This window comes from Herpailurus yagouaroundi, unplaced genomic scaffold (assembly GCF_014898765.1).
Source record: "Herpailurus yagouaroundi ecotype Mexico unplaced genomic scaffold, PumYag 216, whole genome shotgun sequence".
In the NCBI taxonomy this organism is placed as follows: domain Eukaryota; kingdom Metazoa; phylum Chordata; class Mammalia; order Carnivora; family Felidae; genus Herpailurus; species Herpailurus yagouaroundi.
In genome coordinates, this window is record NW_024412447.1 from 6590404 (window position 1) to 6611148 (window position 20745).

Here is a 20745-nt window from a genome sequence, read left to right on the forward strand (position 1 = left end):
TTGTTTGTAAGTTACACCTTTATTTTATTTACCACTGAAAGAGAAAAAAGGATGCTAGGAATAATTCTAAGGTGGTATAACTTGTAAGGCACATCCTTATTTCAGAGATGTTAAGTGAAGAATATTGGCTTGTCTGCATTAATGAAATATGTTAGAATATTAAGAATCTTTGAAGTCCTGCCCCCTCAACCATGTGGCTCTTCCTGATCTTGTCCTCCTTTCTCCCCTCGGGAACCAATTATTCTGCAATTTATGATAATCATATTACTACCCACATATATATCCTTAATATATTACTTAGTCTTACATGTTTTAAAACTTTGTATAATCATACTATATTTATTTTTCTGGAACTTGTTATGTTTGATCAACATTGTAACCTCCATGGTAATATGAAGAACTCTTAAGGTTCATTCATTTTTACCATCTTAAGTATTTAATTGTATAACTAAGCTTGCCTGTAGAAGGAATATGGTATTTCTCTGTGGGAGAATTTTAAGATCACGATTCAGTTTCTTAAATGACTATAGGACTATTCAGGGATTTTATTTCCTTTTGAGTTAGTTTCAGTAATTTATATATGTCTATAAGCTTATACATTTTGTTTAAAATTTGAAATTTATTGGCATAAGTTTATTCAAAATGTTTTCTTTTTTAACTCTTTATTTTGTGATGCACCTGTAGTGATGTGCTTCTTTTTTCATACCTAATTTTCTCTTTTTTCATTGCCAATTTTGTCAGAGTTTACCATATTTTTAGTCTTTTCAAAGAACCAGGTTTAAGCTTTCTTGAACCTTCATATTTTATGTTTGTTTTCTATTGAATTAATTTTTACTTCTTATTTTGAACTTCCTTCCCTACTTCTTTTTTGTATTTATTCTGCTATTCCGTTTCCAGCTTCTTAAATCACGATCTAAACTCATAGCTTACTTCTTTTCTAAGTAGACAAGTAAAGCTCTATTTTCCCTGTGAGAATTGCTTTATTTGAATCTCCCATTTTCATATGTAATATTTTATGTTATTGTTCTATTTCAAACATTTTCCAGTTCCCCTTATGATATTTTGGATCCATGAAGTATTTTAAAATATACTTTTAAATTTCTAAGCATATAATTTTTTACTGTATCTTGTGTTAATGATTTTAACTTAATTTCAATTTGATGAGAGATCATGGTCTGTATAATCCTAATGTGTTCAGATTTATTGAGACATGTTTTATAGTCTAGTCTGAGGTCCACTTTCATGTTTTATGTGAATACAACTTTTCATTTATAAACATCAGATCAAGCTTGTTTATTATATTGTTCAAATCTTGATTTAGAATTGTTCTGTTTTACTGGTGAATTGAACTTTTATTTAATCATTATGCCATGATCTTTTTAATTTCTAGAAATCCCTTTTGTTAAAGTCTGTTTTATCTGATATTACTCTAGCTATTTCTACATTCTTTAGGTCAGTATTTGCCTGTTCTATATCTTTTTGATCTTTTACTTATATGTAACACATAGCTTATGATTGTATTTTTTCATCTAGTCTTACAATCTTTGTTTTTTTAAATGTTTATTTATTTTTGAGAGAGAGAGAGAGAATGAGAATGAGAATACAAGCGGGGGAGGGGCAGAGAGAAGGGGAGACACAGAAGCCAAAGCAGGCTCCAGGCTCTGAGCTCTCAGTACAGAGCCTGACTCAGGGCTCAGTCTCACGAACTGTGAGATGATGACCTGAGCCAAAGTCGGGCACTTAATCCACTGAGCCACTTAGGCTCCCCCTACACTCTTTGTCTTTTAACTGGAGCATTTATTATTGACTGACATTTATTGTGACTACTGATACATTTGATCCTTTTTTTTGAAGTTTATTTTATTTATTTTGAGAGAGAGAGAGAGAGTGAGAGTGGGAGAGGGGCAGAGAGAGAGGAAGACAGAGAATCCCAAGCAGGCTCCATCCACACTGCCAGTGCAGATCCCAATGTGGGGCTCGATCTCAAGAACTGTGAGATTATGACCTCAGCCAATATCAAGAGTTGGACACCTGATTGACTGAGCCACCCAGGTGCCCCATATTTGTATTTTTTCTACCACCTTACCTCGTGCTTTCAATTTTTTCTGCTCCCCAGTCCCACCTCTCTTGCCTTGCTTCTAATTGATTGACTTTTATCTATACATTTCTCATTATATCCTCCCCCTCTTTAGTTTGGAAGTTATGGAATCTATTTGTATTTTTGTAGTAGTTAGTCTTGACATTTTAATACGCTTACTTAACAAAGTTGGAAGTTCATCAACACATTTATTTTCTTCATAAGTAATACAAGGTACTTCCCTCCTAATTTATATGCTATTTTGCACAATGTTTTAGTTTCTTCTGTTTTCTTTTTAGTTCTGTATATTTGACAGTATTGTTACTTTATGCATTTAATATTTATTTGTTTAAATTTACCCACATATTTATCAGTTTAGATGCTCATCAAACCTCAGACCTTCTGTCTAAGGACCCTCTGTCCTTCTGCCTGAAATACATCCTTTATAATGTGTTTTAGTGAGGTTCAGTTAGAGATACACTTTCTCTCATATTTTGTTTGTATGAAATTATCTTCCTTTCATTTTTGTTTACTAAAATTAATTTTGCCATACTTACATTTTTTTAGATAGTATTTTTTTAAGTTTATTTATTTATTTTGAGAGAGAGAGAGAGAATATCCCACTCTCAAACTCACGAACTGCGAAATCATGACCCAAGCCCAAATCAAGATGCTTAACCAACTGAGCCACCCAGGCAGCCTGCTGTACTTACATTTTTAAGTTGACAGTATTCTCACAGCATTCAAGATATTCTGTTATTACTTTACCACTTCCATTGTTGTTGTTAATCTGACTCTGTAAAAATATCATTCTTTTGGGACACTTGGGTGGCTCAGTCGGTTGAGTGTCAGACTTTGGCTCAGGTCATGATCTCGAGGTTCGTGAGTTCGAGCCCCGCATCAGGCTGTCTGCTGTCAGTGCAGAGTATGCTCGGATCCTGTGTCTCCCTCTCTCTCTGCCCTTCCCCCACTCTCTCGCGTGCTCTCTCTCTCTCTCTGTCAAAAATAAATAAACATTTAAACAATATATCATTTAAAAAATTTTTTAATGTTTTTTTTTTTTTTTAATTTTTTTTTTCAACGTTTATTTATTTTGGGGACAGAGAGAGACAGAGCATGAACGGGGGAGGGGCAGAGAGAGAGGGAGACACAGAATCGGAAACAGGCTCCAGGCTCTGAGCCATCAGCCCAGAGCCCGACGCGGGGCTCGAACTCACGGAGCGCGAGATCGTGACCTGGCTGAAGTCGGACGCCTAACCGACTGCGCCACCCAGGCGCCCCTAATGTTTGTTTATTTTTGAGAGAGAGAGACAGACAGACAGAGCACAAGCTGGGGAGGGGCAGAGAGAGAGGAAGACACAGAATTTGAAGCGGGCTCCAGGCCCCACGCCGTTAGCACAGAGCCCAGAGTGGGGCTCGAACTCATGAACTGTGAGATCGTGACCTGAGCCGAAGTCAGAGGCTCAACTGACTGAGCCACCCAGGCACCCCTATATCATTCTTTTTGAGGCACTCTTTGTTTTCTGTAAGGCTTTCTTGGGCATTTTGCCAAGTGTAGATATTTGTGTTATGATTTGTGGTGTGAACTGAGTCTGAGGAGTAATGTCTTTCAGAATTTCTCAAATATTTTTATCTTCTTTCTATATTCTTTCCCTCTTTTCCAGGAAGACGTATGTTAGACTTTGTTACTGTATCCTGCGTGTGTGTCTCTCTCTCTTGCTTTCCATTTCTTTGCTTCGGCCCCCCCCCTCCCCCACTTCTATCTCTTTGTCTTTCTGGGCTGTATTCTGAATAACTTATATAGATGTATCTTCAAGTTAATCCATTCACTTTTTAGCTGTGTCTGATCTGCTATTTAACTTATCCATTAATTATTTTAGTCAATCTGTTTTTATAACCAGAAGTTATATTTTTCCTTAATGCTTGTTAATTTTTATACTCTTTTCTCTACTTATATTTTTAATCTATTCTATAAATATATTTTTATTATGCATGTTAAACATACTTTACATTCTGTGTCTTACAAGTTTAACAACTGAAATACAAGCCTCTGTCTGTTGGCTGCTGCTTTTGCAGGCTTTTGCTTATGGCATCTTATTTCTTGGTACAGTTGTGATTTTTGACTGTGAATTATTTTCCTTGAAAAAACAAATTTTTTGGTGGAAATCCTTTGAAGCCTGTATATAAAGTATTTTCTCAAAAAGGGATCTGCATTTGTTTCTGCTTGGTGCTTATATGCACAACTAGCCTAGAATCACATAGGTATTTGTGTAGTTGCAGATCCATATAACAGCTAGCCTCTGTTTATGAGTTCTTAGTCAATCTTGGTAACTTCAAAGTTCTAGCTTTGTAGACCCTTGTTAGATTCATCTTGAGTAGGCCCTGGGCTTTTCCTCTCATTTTCTGTGCCCCAAAAGGCCCGCAGAATGGAAACTCAGGGTCACCGGAGTTGAGTGTATGTCTCCAAGGTGAAGGCTAATTGTGTGCTTGCTTAACTCTCTAGGTTCCTGTTTTCACTAGGGTTTTGTTTCTAAGAATGCCTTACTCTGATGCCAGTTTGCTGATATATTTACAAATTAGTTTTTGAAGAAAAATCTTATTTAGAATTTTTGTCGTTTTTAGTGGGAGGGTATGTAGTCTGCTATATTGCTGAAAATAGAAGTTGTCCTTTATCTGAGTCTTAACCTTAATACAGCATTTACTGTTCACTCAAGATACCTCTATTTGTTCTATGACATCAATTCTCTTCTTCCATTTTACTTTACTGAGGGTCTTGAGTTGCCTCAAAAAGCCTGGGTTTTATGTCTTAAAGCTCTTTTTCTTGCCTATTAATAGTTAGACAGTTGCTAAGATGCCTTCCAACACTGGCTGTGGTTCTGTGAGTTTATCCATCTATTTGTATGCCTTGTCTTGTAATGGGTCCTGTTTTCCCATCTATCTCTGTAATTCTCTACATCGGAGGGGAGAACTAGGGAAGGTGGGTGCAGACCGGAAGGGGTCACACATTAAAGGAGGGAGTGCCTGACCTCTAGGGCACGGAGAGCTTGACTCAACTCTGACCTGAACTTTCGCTGTCACCCAGGTGCCATCTGCCTCTTTCAAGAAGCAGCCTGCCTTCGCTGCCGTTTGTTGCCCAATTCCCAGAGTATCCAGGAGACCCAAGGGGTCATACACCTGGAGAATATGGAGAGTCTGGGAGGAGACCTGAGCTCAATACAAAAGGAGACACTGCTGAAGGAAGAAACAATTACCTAGTCCAGGAGAGCGTCCTCCGCCATCGGCAGCTGTGTGAGTGCGTGTGTGGAGGCGTAAGCGGCAGCCAGTTTCTGCTGCTTTTGGTGAGCTTCCTGAGTGTCAGATCCATGTTCTACTTCCCCACACTCACAGTGATTCTGTCTTGCTTGTATTTGCAATTCGTTAAAAAAATTTTTTGAATTTTTCTGAGTTTCCTGAGTGGTTTTTTTTTTTGGGGGGGGGGGAGGCAAGTGCTTTCAATAAAAGGACTACTGTCTTTTAATCCATACCAGCTTAGAGGACAGGAAGGGAGGAAGAAATATTACAAAATGGTCAAGTGAAGTCAGCTTTTGTAAAACAAAAACAAAACAACAAAAGCAAAAACAACAGAAGGTGTTTGAGTTAGTGACGTTAATAAGAAAAAAGTGATGTCCCCAGACAAAGATGGGACTCAGTGCAGGAAACTTCCTAAGTCTGTGTTAGAGGGAAGGGTTGGGAGTGGTTAAAGGGTGAACGCTTCTCAGGATTGAGCTCCCAGATCTGGAAGTCTGAGCCTAATGGGTCTGTGCTCTGGAGGAAGCACAAGCAAGTTAGCCAACCAATGTATGGGTGTTGCCTCCTCTCACTAGAGCCGGAGACCTCCTGAGGGCATCTCTAACGTGTCCCCTTCACGGTCCTCCTGGTGCTTACAGAATGGGGAGCTCTTAGCTCCCTGGTGTAGCTGGTAAGTACAAATGCCTTAGGACAATGAAGGGGATAGAACAGTGATCCAAGTCCTCTGCTGGCTTCATACCCATTTTTCATCTGAACAGTACCAATCAGCAACGCCTTCCCACTTTGCTCTCTAAAGAACACAGATATGGGAAAAGCTCTTGCAACTTAAGCAGTGCAACTTCAGAAACAAGTATGGGGAGCCGTGTATCTGGAGGGGCATGTGGTGGGCAAGGCTAGAGTCAAGTGGGCTTTGCTGTGACTGTTAGCCAATGGCCTGTAAAGGTGGACCTTGTGCCATGCACCACAGGGGCTAGTTCCTGTTCTCCAGAGGCTCACACCCCAGCAGAGAAGCCAGGACATACACACCAGAAAAATAGCCACTTAATGTTTTAGACTGCTTTTAGTTTCTTACCACATTTCTCTCCGAAAGGTATCTTGAGAGTTTCTTGCAGGGATATGGTGACAGCCTAGTTCTGGTCTGCCCACTTTTCCTCCTAGAAAACAACCCAAAAACCCATACAGGAACTATAATTATCAGTGAAACTAGGAACAGAGAAAACTTACAAACTCTAAAATATGTAATTGCAGCCCAAAGCTCTAAGCCAGCAGAACCAGTATGGAAAGCGACAACTGGGAGACAGCATGATGAGCAAGGGGGAGTGGGTCAGAGAATACACAGAGGCCCTAGTGGTGGCAAGCTAAAAAAGCCACTAGCAAATATGAACCTTCAGATTTCTGAGAAGGACCCACCTTGAGAGGAAATGGCTATGAATAGGATAGGGAAGCAACAGGGTGGGGCACATGTTGGGGGGTGGGCAGAGAAGGCACAGAAAGTGCCTGGGAGTCTATCAAAGGAAATTTTTAAGGAAGCACTACTTTTTATTTATTTATTTATTTATTTATTTATTTATTTATTTTTAACGTTTATTTATTATTGAGAGACTGTGAGACAACAGAGAGTGAGCAGGGGAGGGGCAGAGACAGGGGTAGACACAGAATCTGAAGCAGTCTCCAGGCTCTGAGCCATCAGCCCAGAGCCCGACGCGGGGCTCGAACTCACGGACCGCGAGATCGTGACCTGGCTGAAGTCGGACGCTTAACCGACTGCGCCACCTAGGCGCCCCGCACCGCTTTTTAAAAAGAGAGACCACCTGGGAAGGTGGATGACAGTGTCTCTTGGTAGTGTTGGAGAATGGAAGGAAGGAAAGAGAGTGTAGTATGATTCCCTCTGAACCAAGTTAGGATGTAAGAATCTGAGGAATCTTGGCTACATAGGGAACTATGTATTAAAGAAAGCATCCTTCCATGTAGCAGTGGAAGAGTCCTCACACTGAGAAGCGGGGAACACTCTGCTTCTCTGACTCCCCTTCCACAGGATACTCCTGCAAATAGCTGGCCCAGGAAAATCAAACTCATTCAAATAAAAGAGTGAAACAGCAACATCAATACAAAGGTATTATTATTTAAAAAAAAAAAAAAAAGCACAAAGAAGGGGCACCTGGGTGGCTCAGTTGGGTAAGCGTCCGACTTCAACTGTGATCTCACAGTTCGTGGGTTTGAGCCCTGTGTCGGGCTCTGTGCTGACAGCTCAGAGCCTGGAGCCTGCTTTGGATTCTGTGTCTCCCTTTCTCTCTGCCCCTCTCCTCCTCTCTCTCTCTCAAAAATAAATAAACATTAAAAAAATTTTTTTAAAGCAGAGAAGTAAAAGTCTGGATATGAAGAAAACTCACCAGAAGTGTTGCCACAAAGTAGAGGAAAATTATAACACAATATTCCAAGATAAATTTAAACATTTAATGAAACAATTGCAGCTAGGGGGAATCAGAATTATAGGAACTCAGAGAAGAACATTCTGAGAACAGAAGGTAAGAGACAGATAACAGGGGAATATGAGAGGAGAATGGAGAGAATTCAAGAAAGAACTGGAAAAGGGAAGGAAGACTAACTTAGAAGAAGCACCAGAGAGAGGAGATACTAGAACAGTAAGAGGCGTAAAGCATAAGGGTAGTAACAGTGAAGAAAATGAAATAAAGAAATGAAAAGGTTTAGCGAGAATGTGGAAGCAATGAAAGACAGATAAAGGAGATCCAAGATATGTAAAATTGGAGTCCCTGAGGAAAAACTGAAATAAAGGGACAAAACAAATATTTAAAATGAAAATTCAAGAAAATGTTTCTGAAGTAGATTTCCTTTCTATTGAAAAGTAGTAACAGTTACCTGGGACAACTGATACAAAATGATCAATTCCTTCCATGATGGGGCTGTGCTTTGTTGTTTTGTTTTTTATTGAAATACACAGTTTTTCTGGAAAAAAGTGCGGCCCGATCATGGAAGACCTGGAGAGTTTTTACTTCCTTTATCCACAAACACTGGCATACGATACAAAATGTGCAAAAATGTGAATCAGAGAAAAAAATAACGAATAACCAATAGAAGCAGATGCCATGATTATCCAAACACTGGGGTTAGTGGACACAAACTTTAAAATAGCTATTATTAATAAGTTAAAGAAATTAGAAGGAGAAAAAGCACAGAATTTTAAAAAAACACAGAAAACTCTACCGAGATGCCATTTCTCCCTATGAGATTTGCAAAAGTCAAAATTTTGAGACAACACATTGTTTTGGCTATGCTGTGGGGATAGTGGGCACTGTCACATGATGTGGGTGGAATGACAAAAATGGCATGATCCCTGCTGAGGGGAATCTTGCAATGTCTGCAAAGCTATGGAAGCATTGCTGATGTGATTTGAAGTTTGGGTTTGAGAGCGAACGGCCAGGAAAGAATTCTTAAAACTTTTTGGTGCAAATTATTTTATTATAGCACAGAGACAGGACCCAGGGGCAGAAAGAGCTGCACTGAGATTGTGAGGAGTGGCTGATTATATACTTTTTAATTAGTGAGGGTTAGGGACAGTTTAACTCTCTAAGGAATTTGGAAGCAAGGCTTTTGGGACCTTGAGGGGCTAGCTGCTGTTAAGATAAGGTTATTCTTGGGGCAGTTGGATGGCTCAGTTGGTTGAACATCTGTCTCTTGATAGGGGTTCAGGTTGTGACCTCAAGGTTGTGGGACTGAGCCCTGCAACACTCAGCGTGGAGCCTGTTTGGGATTCTCTCTCTGCCCCTCCTCCCCCTGCCCCCCACCTGCTCTCATGCACAAGTGCTCTCTCTCTCTGTCTCTAAGTAAATAAATAAATAAACATGAAAGAAAGATATGGTTACTCTTAGTCTTTAAAAAAATTTTTTTTAACATTTATTTATTTTTGAGACAATGTGAGAGAGTGCAAGCAGCGGAGGGGCAGACAGAGGGAGACACAGAATCTGAAGCAGGCTCCAAGCTGTGAGCTGTCAGCCCAGAACCCAATGGAGGGGCTGGAATTCACGAACGGTGAGATCATGACCTGAGCCGAAGTCAGACGCTTAGCCAACTGAGCCACTCAGGCACCCCGGTTGCTTACTCTTAGTCTTTAATTAAAGACATAAACATTAAGGCATTAAGGCAGCCATGAGTTCCTTGAGGAAGGTCACGTTCTGCGTGTCTCTGGTATCTTATCTGAGCTTCAAGCTGTAAGGAAATTTAATTTTGGCTACTTTCTCTTGCCTTTGTTCTCCTCATCAATTAGTGCTTTAACAACCTCAATTTCATGATTTATCTAACAGATAATACCTGTACACACAGTTATGCCCAGAATTCGTGATTCCCAAAGACCACTAGGGAGCCGAGTCCGATGCAAAAGCAAAGAGCCTTTATTCGAGCTAGCTCGAGCTCAATCCCCTACCTGCACCGACGGAGCAGCGGTGAGATACCAGGGAGAGAGAGCGAGTTTCAAAAGGACAAAGGTTTTATTGGGGCCTAGGGGCAGTTGGTGAGGTAATGGCTATGGCCTCAGCCGATTGGCTGGGGAAGGGTCCTGGGGAAGGGTCTGAGTCCTGTTAGGCAGGTGAGGGGGGGGGGTTACTCAAGGGGAGGAGGTGTGGTCAAGGTGAAGGACACAGAACAAGATGGAGTCGGCCGGCGTAGGCCCGCCCTTTCAACACTTAAAACTGACATTGGTCCAGGGTTATTAATTGCTGCATTTGTCACATCGAATGAGCAACTCAAATGTCCATTAGTAGGGGACATGTTAAATTCTGTTACATCCACACTAGCTTTAAAAAAATGAGGATGTCTATGTATAGACATGGAACATTTTCTAGGACATATTACATGATAAAAAAACAAGGCATCTAATGTAGTTCCTTTTGTGTAAGAAAGGGGAGACGATAGGGAAAAATATACCAATATTAGTATTTGCAAACAAACTAATAAATCTTTAGAGATGGGGGTAGATTAGCAAATGGGCTGGGAGGAGTGGGCAGAGGTAGGAGCAATAATTCTGTGTAACTTATATGATTTTGACTCTCAAATCATGTAAACGTTTTACCTATTCAAAAATTCATATTAAGTCTTAAAGGATAAGTGGGGTAATATAAGTAAAATATCCCAAACTGTCCATACCAGCACTTTGAACCCCTTAACCTTCATTTCTATAGTTAATGCAAAACATCTCTCACATCGGCCATTTTGTCTTGCTAAAGATAGGCCAGATTTAATTCTACCCATTTTCTTTTTTTTTTTTTTTTTAATTAAAGAACTGGAGAGATGAAGTATTTACTCCAATGCCAGGCCTGACACCCCAGGTCCTCTGATGTTCATTCAGTACAGGTTTTTATTTTTTTATTTTTTAAATGTTCATTTCTGAGAGAGAGAGAGAAAGAGAGAGAGAGAGAGAGAGAGAGAGAGAGAGAGAGAGAGAGAAAGAATGAGAGGGGGAGGGGCAGCAAGGGGGACAGAGGATCTAAAGCAGACTCTGCGCTGACAGTGGTGAGCCCCATGTGGGGCTCCAACTGAAGGGACCCTGAGATCATTGATGAGGTTTTACGGGGTGTTGGTGGAGTTGTGGGGTCCAGAGCCGATGGCCAAGGAAGAATTCTTGAGACATCTTTAGTGCAAAAAAGGTGATTTTATTAAAGCACATGACAGGACCGGTGGGTAGAAGAGCTGCCCTGGGACCATGAGGAGAGACTGGTTATATATTATGGTGTTGGGGGAGGTAAAGTCCAGTGGAAGTTTCCAATGAGATTTTCATATGCTAAAGAAGACTCCCAGGACACTGTGGCCCAGGTATTGTCAAGCTAAGGTTGTTTTTCCCTCTAGCAAAGCATTAGCATTAAGATAGTAGGGAGTTCCTGGAGAAACATTTTACTCTCCCAGCCTCAAGTATTTGTAATGGGCTGCAGGTTATAAGGAAATTTAATTTTATCTGCCATTTCCTTTTGCCTTTGTTTCCCACGTCAATCATGACCTGAGCTGAAGTCAGAGGCTTGACTGACTGAACCACCCAGGCATCCAGTACAGGTTTTTAAATGTTTTATTTATTTATTTATTTATTTATTTATTTATTTTTATTAAAAATTTTTTTTCAAGTTTATCTTAAAGTTTTTTATTTAGAGCGCTCTCAGAACAGGGGCAGAGAGAGAATCCCAAGGAAGCTCAGCACTGTCAATGCAGAGCCCAATATGGGGTTCAAACTTACGAACCATGAAATCATGACCTTAGCGGAAGCTGGACACTTAACTGATTGAGCCACGCAGGTACCCCTAAATGTTTGATTTTTAAGTAAATTCTACTGCCTCTTCTGTTTCCTTTCTGTGGTAATGACCTCCCCCCCCCCCCCCCCACACACACACACACCCTGCCCCACCATTTCTGTAGTTCACACCCTCATTTCTTTGGTCTTCTGTCAGATAATTTCCTTCTTCTCTGCCTATGCCCCTCTCTCTTTCTCCCTTCCTTCTTCTCTTTCCCCTTCCTTTCTCTCAGGCCCTCACAATGCTCTCAATTCATTCAGTACCATGTTCATTGCTAGGAAAAAATGCCTTCACTTGTTATGATGAGCACTGGTTATCGTATGTAAGTGATGAATCACTAAATTCGATGCCTGAAACCAATATTACACTACGCATTAGCTCACTAGAATTTAAATAAAAATTTGAAAGAAAGAAAGAAAGAAAAAATGCCATCATATTTACTCACCATCCCTGAAATCGGTCTTCTGTTTGACAATGCCATTTCCCTAGCAATCCCTTGGTTATATTCTGATCTCTCAGCCAGGAACATGAGGTTGGTTTCCTTTGTAGTTTTCAGACTAATGTTCTTAATTTTTCTTCAAAAATCTTCTGTTTAGATCATGGAAAAGAAGGGCCAGTGATGTAGATAAAAGCTCTTCCAAATATAAAAGATAATTATAAAACTGCAGTTATGAAAACAATTTGGCAGGTCTTGACACAGGATACAGATAGATTACAGAATAGGAGTGCGAACATAGAGACAACTTTATATAGGAAAAGACAGATCCTTCAATAAATGGTGTTGAGGAAAACTTCCTAGCCATTTGGAGTATGGAAGGCAAAAAGCAGATTTTAAAAACAGGATGAAAGAATTTGAAATATAAAACATATAATCTTTTGCAATGCATGAAGTTCATTAAGAAAGACAAATAGTAGGGGTGCGTGGATGGCTCAGTCTATTAAGCATATAACTCTTGATCTCGGCTCAGGTCATGATCTCAAGGTTCCTGAGTTTGAGCTAAGCCTGGGGCTCTCTGCATTGTCAGTACAGAGCCTGCTTGGGATTCTCTCTCCCTGCCTCTGCTCCTCCCCTGCTCACACACACGTGCATGTGTGCTTTCTCTCAGAATACATAAATAAACTTAAAAAAAATTTTTTTTAAATAAGAAAACTGGGAAAATATTTGCAAGACATTTGAAAAAGGGCTAGGTTTCTTAATGTGCAAGAACCACATACATCAATAAGAAAGAGATAAATAACCTAACAAAAATAGAGGGAAGGATAAAAATAGCCAGTTCGCAGGAAAAGAAATACAAGTAACTAATATAAGTAGAAATAATGATTGACTTCCCTTGTAATTAAGAAGTGAAAATAAAAATTGGGGCACCATTTATTTCCCTTATCAGATTGGCAAAGATGGAAAGGTTTGATAACATCCATTGTTGATGAGATTGTGGGGAAACGAACCTTATTCCCCATCATCATTGGGAATGGAAATTGGTGCAGTCTGTAATGTAGGGTAATTCATTTGGCAACAGCCAACAAAATTCCACATGCATATAACTTTTAGACTCAGCAATTTCATGTATGGAAATTCATCCTAAGATTCATTTGCAAAAAGTGAAAGAGGAATGACATATAACAATGTTCATTCTAGATTTCTAGTCAAACCTAATGCTGGAAAAAACCTAAATGTCCACCAAGAGTCTTCAGAAGTCATGGCAAATCCATGTAATGAAACACTATGCAGCTGGAAAGATAAGTTATTAGTGAATAAAAGCAAAGTGCAGAACAGAATATAGCATGGTTCTATTTATGGAGCACAAAAAGGAAATGCATTTTATGCTTAGTTTGGCTGTAACATTTCTGGAAAAGTTCCTGAAACCTGCCTCATGGCTTCATCCTTGCCTCTGAGTCTTCAGTTTCTCCTTGTTGTTCTTGTTGGTTTCCATCCCTCCTTTCTGCTCAGCTTTTACTCATGGTCACTCAACGCAAACATTTCCCATCAGAACCCCCATCCTCTCATATGACAAATCCCAACATTACATTAATCCACCTGTTTGTTTTAAGCAAATTTGCCCCAGATGGCGCCAACAATTGTGTGGATTGATTCTGTCACTTGTTTTGTTTTTACCTTCACTTGGGTGTGCAGTGTTACTTGACAATCTTTCCATTCACCTTACAATTTTTTCTTACATCATTCCTCACAATAGATCATTGTCCCTTGCATTCTAGCAGGTAATATCACTAAGGAAAGAGGCCAAGAATGAACTCCTTAGACACCTCTCTAGAGTAATTTTAAAACCATCTACTTCAGGGGTCAGCAAACTACAGGCTTTGTGTCAAATCTAGCACTGGCTGTCAGCTAAACATAGTTTTGATATTTTTACAGGATTGTAAAGATGAATATGTGAAAATGTGTCCAGTAAAGCCTAGGGTAGTCACTTTCTGGTCTTTCATAGAAAAAGTTTGCTAAGCCCCAACCTAGACCATCACCCATGTTTCTTTTCTTCCCAATTAGCAGGAGCCCCTTTCTCCTCTCCACAGTTGCCCTGGAAACCTGTGATCTTATCCAATCTCCCCCTGCCTCTACCAGAATGCTCTCTTCCCTGTATCTTTTCCTTGGCAAGCTGAAGAAATGTTTTTGATATCACTAGGAATAGCTCAATTTTCCCAGACATATTGAGCCAATCAGCCAGTTTCATTTGGCCCTGAGTGACGAGGTTGTCTCCTATCTCTCAGAAGTGAGTGCATGTTAGTGGATGGAGGCTATCTGAAACTATTTCCAAGGTGAACTGAAAATGTAATTTGTAGTATAAAAGAATCTGAGATCCTGTGAGCTCAGTTGGACTTGGCCCTGGATGTGGTATAAGGTGTGGACCCAATATTATCTCTTTCCAGATGACCAGCCTGTTGTCTGCTTTTTAAATGTCCATTATTTTTTTTTAAGTTTATTTATTTATTTTGAGAGAGAGAGAGAGAGAGAGAGAGAGAGAGAGAGAACCCCAAGCAGGCTCCACACTGTCAGTGCAGAGTCTCATGTGGGACTGGGGCTTGATCTCACAAACCGTGAGATCATGACGTGAGTCAAAATCAAGAGCTGGCGCTCAAACAACTGAGCCACCCAGGTGTCCCTAAATGTCCATTCTTATCCATATATATGGCCTTTATAATTTACTAAATTATTCCATCTTCTCTCTCGTCCTCCATATCCAATCAATCCTCAAACCTTGGCAACTTTACTTCCCCAATAAGGTTCCTACCTAATCACTCCTTGCAAGCTCTAGTCACCAACTGCCCCAGGTCTGCATCATCCTCTTTTTCCTGGACTGCCTTACTCAGCCTCGTTTTACCCAACAGTCAGTCCTCTCACTTTCCACTTCCCTCCTTTCTTGCTCAGTGTTTCTCCAAGGGTTCTCAGCAGCATCTTTCTAAAATCTGTCCCTTCCCGCCTTTAAACCTTTACACGGCTTCCCGTTGCCTTTAAATTGTTCTCGGAAACACCTGGTTTAACCACCTGCCCTAGTGGCTAAGATGGTGTGGGAATGCCGGCAATCCCTCCACACTCGCTGGGCTCGTCGTGCTCCCTCTGCTGGGGACACTCACCTCACTTTTTGGTCCACCCTTCAAAACTGAGCTGAGGTGCCGGCTCCTCTGGCCAACTCCCTCCTCCCAACTACTCGGGTCGAGGCCCCTCTTCTGCGAACCTATAATATTCACTGCTTTCCTCCGTCTCCCTCTGCCCTTGCGACAAAGTACGCGAATATGCGCGTGGTGACCGACGGGACTACAAAGCCCCTTGAGGGAGGCTTCGTGTCCGGTAGTATGTCTGGAGGGTCCTCCTCACCGAGAAAAAGAAGGTGCAATGGCACGGAGGATCCTCAAGGCCTGACGGCTGCGAGCCTCCTAGGGACGAGTCAGTCCGGGCGCGCGTTCAGGCACAGCCCCAGGGGACCAGCAACCACCGAGACGCACGGACCTCCGAGAGCCCTAGAGAGGAAGCGGAAGGGGCTCTTTCCTCACGCACCTGTCTGACAGCGTCCGCGGCCCACATCCGGTCTCTGAGGGCTCGGCTCGGGTCGGGTCGTCGTGGCTGAGGGGCTGAGGGTGAGAGCCGTTCTGGGGCGTCGCAGGGCTTCGCGGGGCGGCGGGCCGGCGGCGGATGCGGCGGGTGTGGGGGCCGGCTTTCGGTGCGGCTGCGGGTCGCGGAGGCGTTGGCGGAGGCGGCGGGGCTGACACAGCGGGCGGCGCGTTTCCCCGGAGCTGCCTCCCGCGGCACCGGGGCCCGGCGGGCGCGACCTGGGGGTTCAGGTGGGAGCGACGTTGGTCCCGCCGGGCCTAGGTTACCTCAGCGCGGGGGCGTCCACGAACTCGAGACCTTGAACCGACGCGGATCTCTCTGAAAATCGAAAGTAGTCATTTTAGAGCGAGACGTGGGAGACTCACTTAAAGAATGACTTCTTTTCAAGCCTTCTTTCTCTTCGTGAAGTACCAGGGATGAAAGATGAATGAAGACCTTTCTTGCCTTTAGAGAATCTGGTCGTCGGGGACACGTCGGTTAACATTTGTGCTGTAGTGTGGTAATGCGATAGGGGTGTGAAGAAATGCAGTAGCTAGAAAGTCGTGAAAGAGAAATCTCAATAGATGTAGCAAAATGAAAAATGAATCGACTGAAAACGTAAAGTAGGTTTAGGAAGGATGTAGAAGTACACAAACACACAATAGAACATTAAGTAGAAGCTTCGGACGAACCTCCTGCCAGTTGCTTATTCTCTGTTGCATTAAGAGTGGTCTTTCCCTCTAAAAATGGAGCCCCTTCCCCACTTTGGACTCCCAGCCTACATACCCCTCACCCCCACCCCAAACCCATCATGAAATTAAATAGTACTCATTCTCTAGTCTGGTATAAGCCTCTTCTTCTTCTTTTTTTAAATTTTTATTCATTTTTGAGAGAGAGCTTAAGTGGGGGAGGGGCAGAGAAAGAAGGGGACAGAGGATCCCAAGCAGGCTCTGTGCTGACAGCAGCGCCCGAAAAGGGGCTCCAGTTCATGAACCATGGGATCATGACATGAGCTGAAGTCAGACGCTCCACCGACTGAGCCACCCAGGCGCCCAAACCTTTTTCATGAGTAGTTGAACCTACGTTAACGTTTCTCTCATTTTGACTTCCTGTGTTTCTCATCTGTACCGTATCTTTTGGGAGGCAGACTTAGGCCAGCCGTCTAACCTCTTATATCTTCAGTGTCGTCTTTGAAAAGTAAGGGGAGTAATACTCCCTATACATAATTGTATGTGTGTGTTCACAGGCTTTCTAAATGGTAAAGCCTACACAAGTTAAAAGTCTTTTCGTTAATTATAACGATATATGTGTCACTCTGTTGTTTTCAACATGTGACACATGGTCACATCCAAGCCACCAGTAAGTCTTTTGGTTTTACCTCCAAAATATGTCTCGACTCTTTCTGCATCTTTGCCACCATCTTGATCATCTCCTGCTTGGACCGCTGTTAAGTGCTGCTTCCCTTCTTTTTCTCTCTAACCTATTCTCTGTTGACATACGCCAGGCAAAATGACCTTTTACGCCAGGCAATGTAAAAACATATAGCTCCCTGCTAAAATAAGAAGATTAAGCCATAATTCTTAGTGTGGCCCATTTCCTGGATAATCTGGTTCTGCCTGCCTCTGTCACTTCTTCTCGTGCGGCTTTGTCCCTCACTTAACTTTGCCAAAGCTTCACTCCCATTGCCTTATTCTCAGACATGTGGAGTAATTTCTGACCTCAAGTCTGGTGCCTGGAAAAATCTCTGAATGACTGGCTCGTACTCATCGGTGGGTCTCAGCCTAAGTGTCATATCTTCAGAAGAGCCTTCTTTAAGTTATTCATCCCCCATTAACAGACCACCCTACACATTTCCTTTCTAGAAGTTATCCCCATTTAATTTTAACTTATTTGCTTGTATTTGTTTTTTTCTGTCTGTTGCACTAGTATATGAGTTTCAAAGGGCAGGTGCCTTGTTTGTCTTGTTCTGTATTATATTTCTAGTTTCTGCACGCCTGGCACATATATTTGTTGAACATGTTAATTCTTACAGTGTTGGAAGAGTAGGCCCTGGTGACTCATCTAATTATAACCTATTTTATATTTTCTGATTTTAGTGTTATCTCCCTAATGAGATCCTACAATGTTTGTGGGTATAAAGTAAACTCTTTACATTTTTCTTCACATACTAGGTGGTTAGCAAATACTTACTGAATTGAATTGGCATGATTTTCAGGATATATGTTTGGTCTTTTGTTCTGCTTCACAGAAACTAATTATGCTCTCCAGCAGAATATCCATTGATGTAGACAAAGAACTGTGATGGACTGACCTTTCCTTGTCTCACTTATGCTGCCATTATTGTTTGTCTGGTCTTCCCAATAGACCCTCAGTCTTCTGGGAGGAGTGTGAAGATGCTAAAGGAGCGTCCAGGGATGGCAGAAGACCCCCAGCAACAGATGGGTGTTCCTGTAGTAAAGCTGGAGAAAGAGTTGCCATGGGCCAGGGGAAGGGAGGACCCTAGTCCTGAGACTTTTCGTCTGAGGTTTCGGCAGTTCCGCTACCAGGAGGCAGCTGGTCCTCAGGAAGCCCTCAGGGAACTCCAGGAACTCTGTCGCCAGTGGCTGAGGCCTGAGCTGCATACCAAGGAGCAGATCATGGAGCTGCTGGTGCTGGAGCAGTTCCTGACCATCCTGCCACGGGAGTTCTATGCCTGGATTCGGGAGCATGGCTTGGAGAGTGGCAAGGCTCTTGTGGCCATGGTGGAGGACTTCACAGAGAGAACGTTGGAGGCCAAGGCGGTGGGTGAGAAGGGGGTATCTGGGTCTTGTTTTGTCGGTATGGGAAGGGGACATTTAAAGAATTGAAAGGTTTGAAGAAGGAGTGGGACTAGGTGAGGTGTACAGTCTCCTTCATCTGCTCCCAGACTCCCTGAGGTACTTTTTGGAAGGCAGTGGAATTTTCAGCATGAGAAGCCATTCCCAAGGAAGATGCAGGGCCTGTAGAAGAGCCGTTAGCTTCCTTTCTGGTCATCAGGACAAAGGCCTGGCCATATTTCCTTTGTGAGCCCCAGGCCCAAAGAAGGTAGTCGTGACCAATTTGAAGATCTCTCATAGACTCCTTCTCTTTGGGCAGAGATGCATGTGGAAAGTGGGGAATTCCAATTGGGTGAATATTATTATTAAGAAGCATTGTCTAAACAGTGCTGTTTCGATATCTGGGACGTTGGCTCAAGTGGCTCACGTTAGTGGTTCTGTGGTGGTGTTCTGGTGACACCAAGTAACTGCATCTCAGATGCTTCCTTGGGACTCTGGCCACGTGTTTGTCATTCTGTGGTATAGTCACCTTATTGTTGGCTGGGAAAGAAGAGAGTAGGACTGAACATTACTGTTTTGCTTGCAAGTTATCATCTTTCTTCAGTTTATTCTTCCTTTTCCTACTGCAGTTATTCGTGACTTCCTCTGTAATCCTAAGAATTATTTTTTTATTCCCAATTCAGGAGCTTAAAAGTAGACCAAGAAGGGCCTGTTTTTGTGAGTGTATCACAGTGTGAGTTGTCCTGATTTTCCTCGCTGTTTTTAGAGCAAGTTTTTCTCACTAGCTAATTCACTGCTGAATCAAGGCTTTGTATTTTTTACTTTCAGCATTTATAATTGGGGGATTTTTTTCCTAGTAGGGAGCACTTTGGGCTAAAGTTGTCAACCAAACAATATTTAGTCTCTCTGTGATATTATTCCTGGTGGAATTTGGTCAGTATTGAGGCAGGCAGGAGGGACCCTTGTAAAAGGGCAGGGACACATAACAGTTGCTCGGAGCCTGATAAAGAGAGGTTTACCTCTTTTTCACCTTCTCACTGATATCCTGGGGAAGAGCTGAGCCGGCTTTGTCCTCCTCTTGCAGTTGGAATGGTCCTTTTCTTTGTTCTCTTTTTAGGTTTTAATTCAACTCCCTCACCCAGGCCTCATTCTAATAGGTGTTGGGGACTGTTCTTAGGTTCCATGCCTCGTGCAGGGAGAACGGGAGGAGACAGCACTTTGCAGAGGCCCTTGGGAACCAGGTGTTCACCTGGGGCCAGTGGAGGTCAAGCCTGAGTGGGGGATGCCCCATGGGGAAGGAGTTCAAGGCCTAGACCAAGGCACTGAGGAGCAACTCAGTCAAGACCCTGGAGCTGGGACACAAGCCTTCCAGGAGCAGGGTAAGATGCGAACAGTAAAGAAGTAAGGATGCAGAAAACTGCGCTTTGTGACCCTCCTTTACAAGCCCAGCAATTGATAAATAAGTTATCTGTGAGCTGTAATTAGGAGTTTTCCTGATTACTTCCTTGACTTCAGTAGGAAACAGATGAAGTGAAATTGTTTTCTATACCTTGACTTTCTGATTTTTGCAGGGGATATCTGGGATTGTGCTCTCTTACCATTTCTTCTCTTCTTTCCCTCACATCCCTTCTAGAAACCTCCTGGAAATATGCAGGTGACATATAGGGGGATTTTTTAAGTGGGTAGACAAACCATATCCCTAAAAGTAATGTATGACTTCATTGTGTTACTGAATCTCAAAGAGGGTTATTCCCAGAGTGTGACCAGAGAGCATGAATAGCCTTCAAGGGCCAGGGTACATTGGGTCGAGACCATCTGCCCAGTTGAGAAGAGGGTAGGTCTGTGTGGAGTCTCCTTAAGGTTCCTGGGTTCTGTGTGTCAGGCAGTGGACACCTTTGAACAAGCTAACTACAAGACAGCACTAATCTTTCTCATGCTTTTTTTCCCCTTTGCTTAGCTCTGCCAGTTCTTCAGGCTGGTTCTGGCCTCCCTCCAGTGAACACCAGAGACCAAGAGATGGCAGCTGGGTTCCTTTCAGCTGGACCCCAGGTGAGCTGTACTTCTGCCTTTCTGACGTTGCTTTGAATGAGATTCACCTTCCCTAAAGTTTCCCTGCACAACAAAGCGCCACCCACAAGTTGAATTATTGTACCTTTCTTGTTCTGATGGATATGATAGCTTTGTTTTCTCCACTTTGTCATCCTGATTTGTTGAGTTGAGCCTTATGCCTTAGGGCCCAGGCATGAGGCTCAATTC

General features: G+C 42.4%; 2 protein-coding genes and 1 long non-coding RNA gene across 14 annotated transcripts in view; 2 read left to right on the forward strand and 1 right to left on the reverse strand.

The window, feature by feature from the left end:
• TMEM225B (transmembrane protein 225B) overlaps positions 1-5516 on the forward strand; it is a 29004-nt gene extending 23488 nt beyond the window's left edge. For 4 of the 8 annotated variants that reach the window (XM_040456302.1, XM_040456303.1, XM_040456300.1 and 1 more), the window contains one exon: positions 5160-5447. In XM_040456302.1, the coding sequence (XP_040312236.1) occupies positions 5160-5332 (173 nt within the window). In that variant the 3' untranslated portion in view covers positions 5333-5447. Of the gene's footprint in view, positions 1-5159 lie in introns of all 8 variants that reach the window. The other 4 variants (XM_040456298.1, XM_040456296.1, XM_040456299.1 and 1 more) reach the window with 1 other exon arrangement.
• On the reverse strand, positions 1-15790 carry LOC121017823 (uncharacterized). 2 transcript variants are annotated; one of them, XR_005784902.1, is made up of 4 exons: positions 15662-15790; positions 12101-12243; positions 6438-6519; positions 1-243 (listed from the first exon to the last, which is right to left on the reverse strand). It is a non-coding gene; the product is annotated as an uncharacterized LOC121017823 (long non-coding RNA). The 2 variants fall into 2 exon arrangements; XR_005784901.1 differs by lacking the exon at positions 15662-15790 and adding an exon at positions 15482-15598.
• The window catches only part of ZSCAN25 (zinc finger and SCAN domain containing 25), a 22174-nt gene continuing 17054 nt past the window's right edge, over positions 15626-20745 (forward strand). For 2 of the 4 annotated variants that reach the window (XM_040456278.1, XM_040456275.1), the window contains exons 1-4: positions 15626-15741; positions 18059-18474; positions 19667-19868; positions 20447-20538. In XM_040456278.1, coding sequence (XP_040312212.1) covers positions 18088-18474; positions 19667-19868; positions 20447-20538 — 681 coding nt within the window. In that variant the 5' untranslated portion in view covers positions 15626-15741; positions 18059-18087. Of the gene's footprint in view, positions 15742-15960; positions 16215-18058; positions 18479-19666; positions 19869-20446; positions 20539-20745 lie in introns of those variants that run through there. The other 2 variants (XM_040456276.1, XM_040456277.1) reach the window with 2 other exon arrangements.